Source organism: Pagrus pagrus (assembly GCF_965226575.1).
Source record: "Pagrus pagrus genome assembly, chromosome: 16".
Taxonomy (NCBI): domain Eukaryota; kingdom Metazoa; phylum Chordata; class Actinopteri; order Spariformes; family Sparidae; genus Pagrus; species Pagrus pagrus.
The window spans coordinates 14969304-14984251 of record NC_140200.1 but is presented as its reverse complement, the minus strand read 5'-3'; the positions used below and the strand labels follow the sequence as shown (position 1 = coordinate 14984251).

The 14948-nt window shown below is 40.9% G+C and overlaps 1 protein-coding gene across 8 annotated transcripts in view; it reads left to right on the top strand.

Annotated features, from left to right (window-relative positions):
- gphnb (gephyrin b) overlaps window positions 1-12340 on the top strand; it is a 104357-nt gene extending 92017 nt beyond the window's left edge. For 5 of the 8 annotated variants that reach the window (XM_084378058.1, XM_084378057.1, XM_084378055.1 and 2 more), the window contains 12 exons: window positions 780-872; window positions 3861-3916; window positions 4454-4573; window positions 5714-5772; window positions 6223-6376; window positions 7435-7556; window positions 7703-7790; window positions 8002-8075; window positions 8622-8686; window positions 8802-8905; window positions 10206-10302; window positions 11192-12340. In XM_084378058.1, the coding sequence (XP_084234184.1) occupies window positions 780-872; window positions 3861-3916; window positions 4454-4573; window positions 5714-5772; window positions 6223-6376; window positions 7435-7556; window positions 7703-7790; window positions 8002-8075; window positions 8622-8686; window positions 8802-8905; window positions 10206-10302; window positions 11192-11325 (1166 nt within the window). In that variant the 3' untranslated portion in view covers window positions 11326-12340. Of the gene's footprint in view, window positions 1-707; window positions 873-3860; window positions 3917-4453; window positions 4574-5713; window positions 5773-6222; window positions 6377-7434; window positions 7557-7702; window positions 7791-8001; window positions 8076-8621; window positions 8690-8801; window positions 8906-10205; window positions 10303-11191 lie in introns of all 8 variants that reach the window. The other 3 variants (XM_084378059.1, XM_084378053.1, XM_084378052.1) reach the window with 3 other exon arrangements.
- Window positions 12341-14948: the final 2608 nt, after the last annotated feature.

Below are 14948 nucleotides of genomic sequence, written 5' to 3'. Positions count from 1 at the left end.
GGATTGGACAACAAGCACGTGTGTCTTGCTCTGCCACTGGGTTGCATTATTTACAGCAGCTCGTTAAGACTGTCATCTCGTAAGCTGGTGTGTTGTATGCATGTGTGTGGGTGTCTGTATGTGTTCATGCATATTTTTTTTCCCCTTCAACTCATTGATATCAAAGCTAAGATCTTCATATTAACACCCACATAATCATAACATAAAGGCTCTGAGGAATGCTATATATAGCCACACAGCAGCTTAAGGTATTTTAGTGCCAGGATGTTTCTCCTCCACCCACGCTCCCTCTGTCTTTTTCTGTCTTTCTCCTCTTCCCTCACTCTCTCTGTGCTATTGTCACTGTGCAGACTCTCTGTTCTTCCTACACAAATGTTTCCTGAGTGTTTTAAGTTGTCTGGCTGGTGGAAGTGCTTAGGAAATCTGGATGGTCACTTGCAAGCCTCCACTTGTTGTGTGTGAATCAGTAAAGCAGAAATAGGAAAAGAGAGTGTGTGTGCGTGTGCGTGTGTGTGTGTGTCCCTGTGTGCTGGTCAGGTGGTGAGTCATGCAGAGAGATCCTGATGCGCGGTGTCACACTATGTCTACATTTGAAACACACGCACACACATGCATATACACACCTCCGGCACACATGCCCTTCTGTATCTTCATCTGAATCAAATGCACTGTCTCCCTCACCCCTCTGTCTTTCTTTCTCTCTCCAGCTGTCGCTCTCCCGCTCCACCACCCCTCACCCAGCTTCTCCTCACACCCATGTTCTTCCTCTTCTCCCACAGATGGGATGGGTCGAGTCCTGGCTCAGGACGTTTATGCCAAAGACAACCTGCCACCCTTCCCTGCTTCTGTCAAGGATGGTTATGCTGTGAGAGGTAAGGACCATACACTATGGCGGGTGAAATGAAATATGTTCCCATCCATCTCAGATCAGTTGAATTATTTTTTTTCTTTAGAGCCAGTTTCACTGAAATCAAGTTGTATAAGATAAAAGCTGTGAAACGGCAGTTGAAATATTCAAACTCAGGCCTCAATTACATCTAGATTTAAAAGAAATGTTTCAAAGTAGGCTACAGAAGGACACCAATTTACACAAAAAGAGGTAGCTCATTCTGCTCATATGGTACAATGATTGTTCCCTAAAACCACAATAGAAAAGACAATCCAACCCTGGTCCTTGTTAGGACTTTTTGTGATGTTGTTATCTTGAGGAACCTTTATGGAGCCCAGAAGAAGTTCTGAATGTTTGATTTCGATGTTTAACTGTATGAACACTGGTACTAATTTTGAAACACACGTTTATGCCTGTTCACACATCAATCGAACAAAGTCATACCTACATTAACAGAGGATTAGTAGATAAGTTAAACATCCTAAAACACTTTGAGAAGGTTCTGCTACCACTGATGCAACACTTCCATTGTGCCTCTGGGTAGAAAACTAGAAGTTGATTTGCGTTGTTTTCTGTAAAAATGTTGTGATGCGACCTGTCTGGCCTTTTTGCTGTGCCTTTTTTCAGTCCTGTGTAGCTTTGCTGTCATCTCTGATAAACCAAATCTAACAGCAACACGTTACCGCTGTTTTGGGTAGATTCCAGCTGTCATTTGTTTCTTGTTAGGCTTCCAACCTGACATTAGGAAGAGTGTTTCTATTAATCAGATATTAAAGCACCAGACATGCATTTTAAATGAGTGAGATGTATGGGCTACACTACACAACATAATGAGAAAAGAAAATGTTATGCTAGTACCTGACACATGCATTTTCCACCTGGAAGTTATTGTAAACAAACATTGTGGTTGGTTAGAGTTGATTTCTTTTGATTGGTTAGTACTTTACTCATACTAAGTCTTACTTAGTTAAGATATTCCATAAGATTTAATGGTGCAACTCAATTGAAACTAGCTTGTACGTACAGAGAACTTAGGAAGGACTTTACGCACAAACCTATTGATGGATTTGCAAATTGCTGATGCAGCCGATCTCTGCCCGTCCTTGGATTCAACTTCAGCCAGACTTCAGTGTCCGTGTGACAGACTCACTGTTGTGTTTTCTTAAGAGGAAGTTGCAGAACTAACCAGGCCAGTATGTCTTTCCTCCTGTTCAAATGACCTGACTGTCCTAATTAGACATGAACAGGACACTGGGGCAGTAGAGAACTGCCTCAGGAGCCATGGACAAGCCTCTTCTGCCAGGGTGAACTGGAGAGAGATTGAGGGGGCTGTCTTCCATAGCTGCCAGGAGGAGACAAGTGGCAAGAGAGACGGGTTTTTGTTTAGAGAAATAGGTTTCAAAGAGTTTCTTTCTCATGGCGGCACTAACTCTGTAGGGCAGTTCTCTAGGTAAGATCTAGGAAAGCTCGGTCGGCCTGTTTTGGTTAAGAAATCAGCCTGGCTGGGCGTCCTGGAAAACATCGAGGGCCCTGTTAACCTGGAGAGCAATGTGGCAGCTTGTTGGCCCCAGGCAGCCCAAAAACTCTTGCATGTAACATCTGCTGTTGGCTCTTGCTGATGGAGGAGGAGGAGCAGAACACCGCAGGTCTCGCTGGGTTTTATGCACCTGTCCTGAGGGCCTGGCGCCTGCCGAGGCATACATGTGCAGATTTTTTAGACATTTAGAGCCTACACTCTGGGGTGTGGAGGGAGCAAACAACCTACTGCTTTCTTCAGAACCAGTGTGTATTTTTTGCTCTTTTACCAATTTGCAACAGCTTTTGCTGTCACTGGATGCAAGAGAGTATCAGGAGAAAACGCTGCTGAAGCCGACACTTCTTGAAGCAGCAGTTCAGTCTAAAATAAGAACCTGAAGTGTTATCTATCCATCTGGATTGTTTGTGACTTAGCAAGTTTTGGAAATATTGGCCGTGGAGACGACTGCCTGCTCTTGAATCTAATGGAATTAGATGGCACTCGATTTGTGGTGCTCAAACTGCAAAAAAAAGATAAATAAATAAACATTTGAAAAACTCAAAAGTGACGTCTCTTTCCAGAAATCATTTCTCGCTTTCCATAGCTGTTGAGTTTTAATTTTTTTTGGCCTTTTAAATGCCACAGGCTGAGTGCCATCTAGCTCCATAATAACTCAGAGGAGGCAGACAACTCTCGGCCGATGCCCCCAAAACTTGCAACTAACACTAATAAAATCTAGAGGAATAAATAGCACAGCAGTTAAGTTTGATTTTGGGGTTAACTGTAGTTTTAATCTATTAGGGAACATCCAGGGAAGAGTCCTACTGACAAACTGCTTCAGAGCTGGCTGGCTCTGGGGGTTGGAAATAGTGAACGCATCGTATTTTATAGTGTCAATTTGTCAAAAACTACAAAAGAAAAAATTTCTGTTTTCACTTCAACAGCAGATGTTTGTTTTCCTCCAGTGGGAAGTGTTTCACAATGAGAAGAGCGGCCGAAGTTCTTTTAATAACAAGGAGGAGCAATTTAATCCTTTTAGTTAGTTTAGTTAAGGTTACATGATAAACAATGAAATTAAAGTTTTCCGCTCACCAAGGACATTTTGCAATGTCAGAGGTTATTTTTAAAGCTTCATTCTTGAACCTGTGTGTTTGGCTGTAGCTACACTGAAAGGGATGCTCTCTGTACACCTCATGCCCTGTGGAGGTCGTGATTTTAGAAGTTTACTCAGAGGAAGAGGGTTCGACTGAATGTTCATTCCAGTATCGAAAACACTGTCTCCGCTTTTAAGATGTTTAATTGCAGAACAAAAACTGTCAACGTTTGTCTCTCTCTCTGCTTGTTCATTCTGTAGCCCACTGAAATAAAATGACTCAACTAAATGACACACTCCTACACACGCTCATTTTCAGCTGCACACATGTGTAATGCTGTTAAATCTTTCTTTTATTTTAGCGGCTGACGGCCCGGGCGACCGCTTCATCATCGGAGAGTCCCAAGCTGGAGAGCAGGTCCGCGCCCACGTTGACACTTCGACACACACACGCTTTCTCCGGCTCACAAAAAAGACCCCCCCACACACAAACACCCACACGGCCTGTATATGAAAATAAAGTGCTTCACTTTTGTCCTTCACCTCACGCCTTGACCAGCTGTAATTGCACACCGGTGTGTTCCCTTTGCAGGTGATGAAAAGCCCTTCGCCCCAAAGCAGGGCTCTGAAGTCAAAGTGCTGCCAGACTATAAAACAGATTAGACCAGTGAGACAGGAGTAGGCTGCTGAGATTTATTGACTACCTCGACCTCCCGTCTTGATCTAATTCAGCACACATGCAAACATGTGCATGCCTTCATATCCTAAACTAGGTCTATACATTTCTGTCCGTGCAGTTTGATTTCACCAGTGTTTTTGCTCGAAGCTGTCATCAGCTTGTGAGAAATGTTTTGTGCTAGTTGGGAAAGAGTCTGCAAGTTACTTATTATTATTATTATAAGTCGTTAATCATTCTTTGTAATTTAATTTTAGTCATGTGTTTCATCCTGGACAGCCCACCCACACAGTGATGCCTGGCCAGGTGATGAGGGTGACGACGGGTGCCCCGATCCCATGCGGGGCCGACGCTGTAGTCCAGGTGGAAGACACCGAGCTGCTCCGCGAGTCTGAAGACGTGAGTCTGACTTTTTATCCAATATGCAGGCAGAGACATGTCCAAATCAGGGCTGCGGTCAACTCAGCCCAACCAGAGTTTAGCCTGACATCACCATACTAATTCACGAATGCACATTAGTCTAATCCCTCTCAATTCATTTTGGATGAAGGGAGCGCTCAGCAGGCACAGATCAAAATCTCCCTGGATGCATCTGGACTGACCTCCAACCAATCAGAGCAGCAAAATGTGTAATGTAACGCTGAGCCACACATTGTTTCTCAAACCTTTTCAGACCAAGGACCACTTCACAAATAAAAAAGGAAAGGACTTCCCTACATCCCCAAAAACAGTCGGCCTGCTTCAAAAGTATATTACAAATTGTAGCCAAATTAGATGACGGTCTTGCAAAATAGCCCGGCCTACTCACTCATTGTCTCTGTTGCCATCTTAAGGGGATGGAGACATCAGTGTAGAAATGTCTGGCTCCACACTGGAGAATTGGAGGATGTAGTCTGACATAGCGATCAACGGCTGTTCATTTTTAACATAAATCGTAATGTCAGCGCAAATACGTGATGCAGGCAGTGTCACAAAACTGTCACAAAACGTTGGGTTAGATTGCTGAAGTCTGACAACACACCAGAACAGCCAATTCAAATAATAATGTTTGAATTTACATACAAGTTGCTTTAATATTAAAGACGACACATCCGTCCTACTCACTACAAGGAGTTGTTCAGTGTCGTAAACATACAGTTTGAGAAACACTTAATTTAAAACATGATATTTTTACCAAATCTACTCGCAGACCACTAGGGGGCTCTCCACGGACCACACCTTGAGAAACGCTGTATTAGAGTAATATTGAATTAACGGTTGATTGGCCTGACACGGTCAGGTCGGGAGGAAATCTTGCTGAACAGGAGGGGGAACAGATGAGACATGCGCTCAGATTCATCTGGTTGAGGAACTTTTAACTTGCATTTAATTTTACACAGATACTCCTGTACATAGAGTCTTTACCAAATCCTCAGCAACTGAAAATGGATTCTGATTGTTTTAAAACGTCGGCGAGAGTAAGTTTAGCCATTTTGGTCTGCATCTGTTGCATCTATTTTTATGGATCTGACAGGTGGTTTGTCTTGACTTTTTTTTTAGGGCACAGAGGAGCTGGAAGTACGAATCCTAGTACAGGCTCGCCCAGGGCAGGACATCAGGTCAGTGTGTTATCGAAGCAGCATTTTATTTATGAAATGCTGAAGATTTTGTCGACAATGTCAATTATCCACATTAATATACATCTCTAAGTAAGTAGGGAGTATCAAATTCATAGTAAATCGTAAATAGTTTATTTTTAAGTGAAAAAATGTATAAAGCGCAGTTTATTTTCAGTTATATTTCTGGCACCCTGCCTTCATTGTCATCATCATTTTTTATATTTATTTATTTATTGATGTTTTATTGACTTATTTATTTGCATTTACATTACTGGTTCAGGCAGGAGAGAAAACTAATACCTAAATACACTTAATGTCTCCACCAGGATGTTTGTTTGTGCGACACTGTTTAACCTTGCTCCTTCGATTTCACAGTACACAGCAGGGATTATACAAAAATGAATTGCACACTGCATTTTTCAGCCGTCTTCCCTCTCTCTCTGTCTCTAGGCCTATCGGTCATGACATTAAGCGCGGTGAGTGTGTGCTTGCAAAGGGCACCCACATGGGCCCGTCTGAGATCGGCCTCCTGGCCACCGTGGGAGTCACAGAGGTGGAGGTCCAGAAGTTCCCCGTGGTGGCCGTCATGTCCACAGGAAATGAGGTAAGCTTGTAGAAGTACTATTTTACCCCGCATCGTCAGATAAAGGTAACAACAATGCGCCATCGTTTGCTTACAGTGTACCTCGTTCGTATTTATGCACAATCACCCCTGTTTGCGTTGGCTGCAAACACCAGACCAACGTTCAGAGCTGAGTGTGCGCTCAGCCGTCTCACATGTGCTTTCAGTTGTGAGGAATGTGTTTATCTGCGGCCAGGTGGTTTTCTTTTAGTTGCCAGGATCATATTTGTGCATTTTCTGTGTCACTGATGTGCAGTTTCAATGTCACGGGGTGTGTAACCTTCACGGAGATCCTCAGAAGACTCTAGATACCCATAACACCTTGTTCTCAGCGTCGTGCAGATATGTCTGGATTGTATAAATCAGTGAGTCACCCACTTCATGGCCACATTGAGAACTGATGAAGTGGTTTATTGTCCTCATCTCCCTTCCTCTAGTCAAGTCTAATGAAAAAGAGGATTAGATACTTTGTCTTCTCATTTTTATACTCTGTCCAGTACTATTGCTGCATTTTTTTTTTTCTCGGACCCAGATGTAGAAAAACTTAAATATCTGTGTAGAGCCGGTGTTTACGACATACAGTATACAGTATGTCTGCCGACAACCCAACCTGCTACATTAGATTCACATTAATGTGTGGCGTTGCTTTCCTTTGATAACTGTATTAATCAGCAGTGCTTGTTGTTCCTGAGGTCTCCTCATCGAAGAAGCAGAAGGGTCAGACTTCTAGTTCTTTCTCAAAAGTAGTGCGGTCAGGATGTATGAATTGAAATAGGAGACATACAAAATGCTCTGAGACGATTTCCATTAATTCTAAAATAAAACTAATCCAGAATATTGATGATATGATAGAAGGCAAAGGTCGTAACCCGCTCTCTTCTGGCTGAATTATTTCTCTACCCACCAGACTTTCTGCTACCGTAGCATGTTTTATGAATAAAGTTTAATCCCGATCCGTTCTTCACCAACATCTATTAAAAACAGGATGACTACTGCGTGTATGTGTTTTATGTTTCATTTCTTCACGTCTTTTGTAAAAGCTGCTGAACCCAGAAGATGACCTCCATCCTGGGAAGATCAGGGACAGCAATCGCTCCACTCTGCTGGCCACCATTCAGGAGCATGGCTACCCCACCATCAACCTTGGCATCGTGGGAGACAAGTACGCCTTCCTCACTTGTTAAACCTCCGTTAATAATCTCGATGTACTTACCCCAGAACGAGCTCTCTGTTGTCCATTTCTCTCCGTTATGTCCTTTCCTGTGAGTTTTTGGTGAACATGTGTCTGTATTTCTTTGTGCCCCGCAGCCCCGATGACCTTCTCAACGCTCTGAATGAAGGCATCAGCCGTGCTGATGTCATCATCACCTCAGGAGGAGTGTCCATGGGAGAGAAGGTATGACGGCAGAGCAGGAAGTCATGACACTGTGTTTTACTGACACCTTGTGGCGGAGGAGGGAATGACAGCCTTCACTTTGGAGTAAATCAGGAAACTAACATATATGATAACTATTAATAAGAACAATGATTTAAAATATTAGTCTTTGGTGAAGGTCTGATTCTTCAAGGCATTTTTTTTAACTGATGTTTGTTGAATCCCTTTTTAGGACTACCTTAAACAGGTGCTGGATATTGATCTTCATGCTCAGATCCATTTTGGTCGTGTTTTCATGAAACCAGGGTAAGAAAGTTTATTCTCATGCAACTTTACAAATGCAAAATTTCAAATTTCTTAAATGACAGTTGCAATGGAATGGATTTAATTCGAGATAATCAGCGTAAATATCAGATACGGTACATTTTGAAATTATGATATATTTTACACTTGAATAGTTTTAAACAGCAATAATAAATAGTCTTTCAGGGTCTTTCCTTCAGATTTTATCTCAGTAAAGGTTCAATGTGCAGATTATGTCCTTTGGTGCAGAAGACAGTTGTATTTTCAGTCACAGACAAAAGGTATACGATAAAAATAATATTAAAATCTGGATAAAAGTATTTGTAACATCTTATTTAGTTGAAAAAAATGTTTTTTACCTGTCTGGCTTTCTGAAAATAAAAGTTTTTAACAGTTATTCCTGAATCCTTCTTACACTGTTGATGCATGGTGTCTGCTACAGGACAAAAAGTGATTTTTCACTTGTTTAAGAGTAAAAACAAATATTATACAGCATTTTTTTTGTAATGGTTGAAAGCAAAATTAACATATGTTGTTTTTCTTTTTCAGTCTCCCAACAACATTTGCCACCTTGGACATGGACGGTGCTCGCAAACTAATCTTTGCCCTCCCAGGTAGTGTGTGAAGTTGAGAGTAAGAGTGATTCACTCCGCTGCTTCCGCAGAGATGTTACTCATATATTTCCTCTCCTCTTTCTTTCTCCTCTCTCTGACCGTCCGTCTGTCCTAGGAAACCCCGTGTCCGCTGTTGTCACCTGTAATCTTTTTGTCATCCCTGCCTTGAGGAAGATGCAGGGCATTTTGGACCCTAGGCCAACCATCATTAAAGCGAGGGTAGGATGCACAGGGCGACCAGGGCAGCCTGACTCTCTGGCCGAGACACACAAAGTTCATCATCTGTTGAGGAGCTGGTGGTCGAAGACGTGGTTTTTCTTCTGTTTATTTACCAGACGGAGTTTTTGTCTTAGCATCCTGTCAGGCGTCATTTAGAGAAGGGTCGATGTCTCTATTATCAGTCAAAAAAGGGGGAAAGAAAGTTTGCATAAAACATTGTTTCTCTTCCTTTATTTGAGTATTGGAGTGCAGATGCAACAAACTGCAGCAGAGAAGAATTAAAAGTTCCAGGGTGCATCGTTGCAGTCCGTTGCATCTTAACTCGTGATTTAATACTATTTTCATCACCCGCCTGATACATATTTATGACCACCATGTTTTGCTTTGACTTGGCAGAGGAACCAATCACGGCCCACACTGACCCGAAGGCCTGCTCCCTGGTCATGAATATTCATAACCGTAGAGTCAGAAAAAAATCACAATAATATCATGAACACACACCGAACAGCCGCAGCTCGTGTCCCCAACCAGCATCATCAAGCGAGAGGTCTGGTCCCCTGCCATCATGGGTGCTATCCAGAGAGCTCTGCTACATCATCTGCTGTTAGAAAGCAGTTAGAAATCAACTTGAATGCATTACTGCCACTTAGTGGTGGGACTGATGGCCTGAAAGCACAGATGTAGCCAGATAATTTCCCTCAGCAGATGGCATCAGACCCAGGTCAACCAGCGTTCTGGAAAACCCTGTGCCTTTGCCAATAAAGTTGGAAGAGTTTCCTCTGCTGTCTGTTTGCCTTTATTCCTGGTAGAAATGTTCGAAAACATTTGGCAGATTTTGGGTGTTTTACCTGAACTTATTATATGTGGGTTCATTGAAAGATTTTCATTTCTTCCTTTCTTTTTTTTTTAACCATAATTATTGTGCTACATTCATGTGCTGGAAGGAAAGTTTAATATTCTCTGAATGCTTCTGAAAATCCAACCTTGAGGACACATGCTAAACAAACATGAAATGTTACGGAGTCCAAAACTTCGGATGGGTTTCTGGTGTGATTTCACCTGCTTCCAAGGTGAATGGTGAAGTGAAAACGTTTTGAAGAGGCCAAAACTCACAACTGGTAGTATAAAGAACGACTTAACTGTAAAAATAAATACCAGTGTGGGGTTTTCAACATCCGATGATAGAATGAGAACCAGGACTCTCGGGAATTAACCAAATGTTTCTCCACTATATGAAAGTGTCATCGTCGACATACCGGTATAAGTCTATAATTTCACTTTCTTTGTTTTGATTCCCTAGTTGTCTTGTGATGTGAAGTTGGACCCTCGCCCTGAATACCACCGCTGCATTCTGACATGGCATCACCAGGAGCCTCTGCCGTGGGCACAGAGCACAGGTACCAAAAACTGAAATACCAATTTTTCCTCTTACCTGTAGTTCTATTTATCCATCTAGTCTAACGAAGCTAACTGATGTTAAAGTTCACCAGAGAAGAAGGACATGACTGTTTACATGCCACACTGTCACAAACCTGACTGGATGCACGCCTCCTTCCGTGCCATGACACGATTAGCAGGTGTAGTTTGGTAGAAAGAAAGTAGTTCTGACATGAAACTGCTCACAGCAAGGTCTTGAGCACCACAAGCTGAGTGCCATCTACTTCCATTAAATTCAAGAGGAAGCGGACGATCTTTATGATCGATGCCTCCAAAACTCGACACCTCACACCAGAACAATCTGACACAAACAATATGAAATTGTGTTATCCTTTGAGGTTTGTTTGTGTAGTTTATTTAGTCGGGAAAATCAACAAGTGAAGGTTTTTCTCTTCCGATTAAAAATTCTTCCTCAAAACTACATAATGCATCTTTAATATGAGCCAGAAAAGAACTAGAAAAGTTCTCTTAAAAGCCTTTACTCAGGGCGTAATGGTAGCTGCAACCTCAGAGCATCTTCATCACGTAGGAAATAATAAAGTGAATTGTTCACATCTGTTAGTCTATAAAGACACACTGGAAGTGAACATAATTACCACAACCACCTTTGCATTTGCTGCATCTGTGACTGATTGCAGCACTTGGCCTCTGTAGCCAGTTTGACAATGAAAAATAAGGTAACGAATGGCTCAGACTGCAAAATGTAACAGAATTTGTGGCCTTTTTTAATTATGTTTAGTTTCATTATGGTTGGATGAAACACAGAGACCACCCTGAATTTCCCTCATGAGTTAGATTCTGATTGGAAAGTATTTTGTCCCCTCCGTCTTCCCCTCCTCTCTGCCACAGGGAACCAGGTGAGCAGCAGGCTGATGAGCATGCGCAGTGCTAACGGGCTCCTGATGCTACCTCCAAAAACAGAGCAATACGTGGAGCTGCACAAGGGCGAGGTGGTCGACGTCATGGTCATCGGCCGGCTATGATGTCATCACGGAGGGACGGAGCGTCGGCGTCATATAGCGAGGGTTGGAATGGGTGGTTCACGGTGCATGTCCACATATCATTGACTATTCTGTAATATGCAACGGCACAGCTAGTTTTTATTGATTTGGATAACGTTGAGGTATAGTCAACATCTTGATCACAACCTAGATACATATGAAAAAATTAATTTAAAAAGATTATAGTATTTCAAACAAAGAAAATATAACTTTTAATGAAAAAATCTAATTATAAAAAGAGATTTATTCTGTAATATATTATTATGATTATTCTTATTATTATTATCATTATTCTTCTTATTATCATTATTATATTAAGGCAACTTCGTTCCTTTCATTGCAATTGCTTTGTGTGTTCAATGCTAGACCTTATCTATAGCAGTAGCATTTTAATAGACAGCTGTAGGTGCCTGCCAGGACAAAAAAAGAAAATTATTATTTTCTCATCTTTAGTGGAAAAAAATAATCTGTTTTTTGAAAATGAAGAAAACATTGAGGAAGACTCCAGATTCCCCATGGTGCTCAGCTAAGAGGAAGAGGGGGCACATCAAGACCAATTCCTCTTTTGAGCGCCCATCAAGGTGACACTTCTGTTTTTCTCTCATTAGTATGCATCATAATGGCTTCACAAAGAGCTTTGCTTGTTGTTTATCTTGTGAGTCTTGTTTATGTGCGCAGTGCCAAATGCCTGGGCAGGGAAGAGGTGATGTTGGGATGGGGAGGTGGGGGGGCACACCCCAGTCTGCCCAGACCCTGAAGCTTCCTTATATTCACGGTGACCGGGTGTAAACTCTGCCCCAAAACCCCCCACCAGGGGCGAGCTGAACCTGGGAAAAATAATCTTTTATTTGATCAACTATTTAAGAATAAAAAAAAGAAAGAAAAGAAACAGCTTCTTTAAGTGCTGACAGCCTTTTTAACCAACTTCACAAAAAATGTACAGAAAAAAATAAGAACCATATTGTACAGATATATGTGACCAGCACTCCTAAGGAAATTATTAAGCAATGAGGAGACATTGAACAACGCTGTACTATAACATTTTCTGTAATGATATGAAACTGATGAAAGAGACTAAGATAATAAAAATCCTTGATCATTATGTAAAAAAAGTTCTTGTTGGGTTTCCTTTTTTTTAATAAAATATATCTAAAGAAAAAAATAGTGATTTTTCTTCTTTGGTGCTAAACGTTTGGTAGGTGGCAGCCTGAAGGTTGGAAAAGTGCATGAATTTTGAATGAGTGAATGAGTCACGGTGTTACCTTCTTTACCAAACAACATCGAGGTCAATGAGCAAAGCACCCCAGTGGAAACAGTTCCCAAATGTGTGTGTTTAACTGCATTAATGTAAAGGTTTGCAGAAAAAGCCTTTATAGTCAGTCAAAACACTCTCTCTTTGCAGTGGTGGAAAGTGGCTGAAAACTATTTTTATGAACTTTACTTGAATATTTCCATTTTATGTTTATCTCAAAAATAGATTAAATACTAAACTGGGTGTATCTGCCATGTATAAACTGTCTGGAGCAGTTGTAGCATTGCTAATGTTAGCCACGTTAGCCTCAACCTCTGCAATTTCTCCAGTGGTTTTCTGAGGAGGAGGTTGTGTCAGTGTCTTGCTCTATAAGTTACAAAAAATCCATTGTGACTCAGATAATGTCACACTTGGGATAATAATACACATAACTGGCTAATATGTTTCAATAATACATAGCTGACTAGTTTGCCATTGTGGGTATGTGCTGTACAGTGATTTAGCATACGGTGAGGTTAGCTTCCTCACATGCTTGCATGAGGAATCGTGGGTAGACCATCATTAATGTTGTGAAAATTAAGTTGTTTTTTTTACAACTTTGTCTTTGCTAATAGTATTTTGGATTCATGTTATTTTGTCATTTCAGACGCATTTACATTTGTTGAAAATGTAAAAATGTTGTATTAATGATAATATCAAATAATGATTTGACGGTCCACCTGAAGTAACTCTGAGGACGCCCTGTTGAAGACCCAGGCGCCACTATATTTATCTGACAGCTAATGAGTTACTTGGAGGTTAAGGTTTTACAGAACAAGCACATAATATTTTCAGACTTTTTAAAGAATAAACCAGTGGTTTACAACCTTTTTTTGGCTTCTGACTTCTTACAAAAATGCAAAGTTTCTAGTTTGGGCAGCTTGTAATGTTTGAGATTATTCTGCGTGTGAGTTGTTGGCATTTCCAGGAATTACACATATTTCTTATAAACTGTTTGAGGTGCAATATTTCACAAAAACACAATGAAGCAAAAAATAAAGTTGTTTTTGTCTGCAGTCCTCTCCCGTTAATCTCATGACCCATCAGATTTATCTTGTGGCTCTTTGAGGACCCTGGAATGAGAAGCAGAGGACTAAACTACCTCACAACAAAAATGGTGCTTACACAGTAATATAAACAATATGTCATCAGTAACAGAGGACATGTTTCTGCAGTGCTTTAACTTTTGATATTTTAAGTACATTTTTGCTGATTGTACTTTTACTTCTTAGATAAACAAACACAAAACAGCTGCATTGGAATGAATAAATCCAAGCAAACGGGGGTTTTAAGTGTCTCTCTTTCCAGGAAGGTAAGTATTTAAGAATCAGGGCAGGCGAGAGCCTAATGAGGAAAAGAGGTTAAGCATAGAGGTGTCAGAAAGGATTAACTTAATAGAAAATACAGCAGCAAAAAATGGCAGCTTCAGGCTTTGCTGTAGATATTCCTGAGGCTGCATGAGATTAGACCGTTTCTGTTCTGCTCTGCAAGGTGAAATGACAGAAGATCCCATTAGTTGGTGATGATTAATAGCGCTGTGACAAGAACTTAGTTAAAGTAATCTACGTGACTGTGTGTAAAATGTGTGGAATGTAAGGGGATCAGTTTGAAGATGATTGTAGAAAATAACGGCAAATTCTTCACACCCTCAAGTGCAATAAGAGTGTGTTTATTTGTCAGAGCGTGCACTGACAGAGTAACAAGAGATCAAGTATTTCATGTCTCAGTCTGTTTTTAATTTTCCAAGAGATATTTCAGCTTGTTGGGGCCAATTGGGAGGAAGAAGTAGATGGCAGGATGATTGGTCATCATTTAAAGGAATATAAATCGGGGTAAAACTAAATGAAAAATCTGTATTTTGTGTGTGAGCATTTGTTGCAGAGTATTGTACTTAAGTACTGTACTTAATAGATTAATTGAGACTGAGACTGACCTGCAGAAAAAGATAATGGTATCAGCTTCAAGCTAATCAAAAATAAGCAGCTAACTGAAAGTTAAGGCTAAAGGATGAGATTTAAGTTTGGATTTAAAGGCTCCAACAGAGTCAGACTGTCTGATATTGGCAGGGAGGTTACACCAGAGGACGGGGGCAGGAAAAACCCTGCACCCCTCTGACTTCACTACTGACTACATTTAAATGATGCTAACTCATAAATGCATAATTATGATCCAAAATGGACTATATAATAACTCTCTAAAATTAGTACTTTAATTCTGTTAACAAACAAATATACGCAAGATAAACAGGGTGCATCTCATATCCATAGCAATATCAAACTTTATGCTTACATCCCCAAAAGCATTATGGGACCTA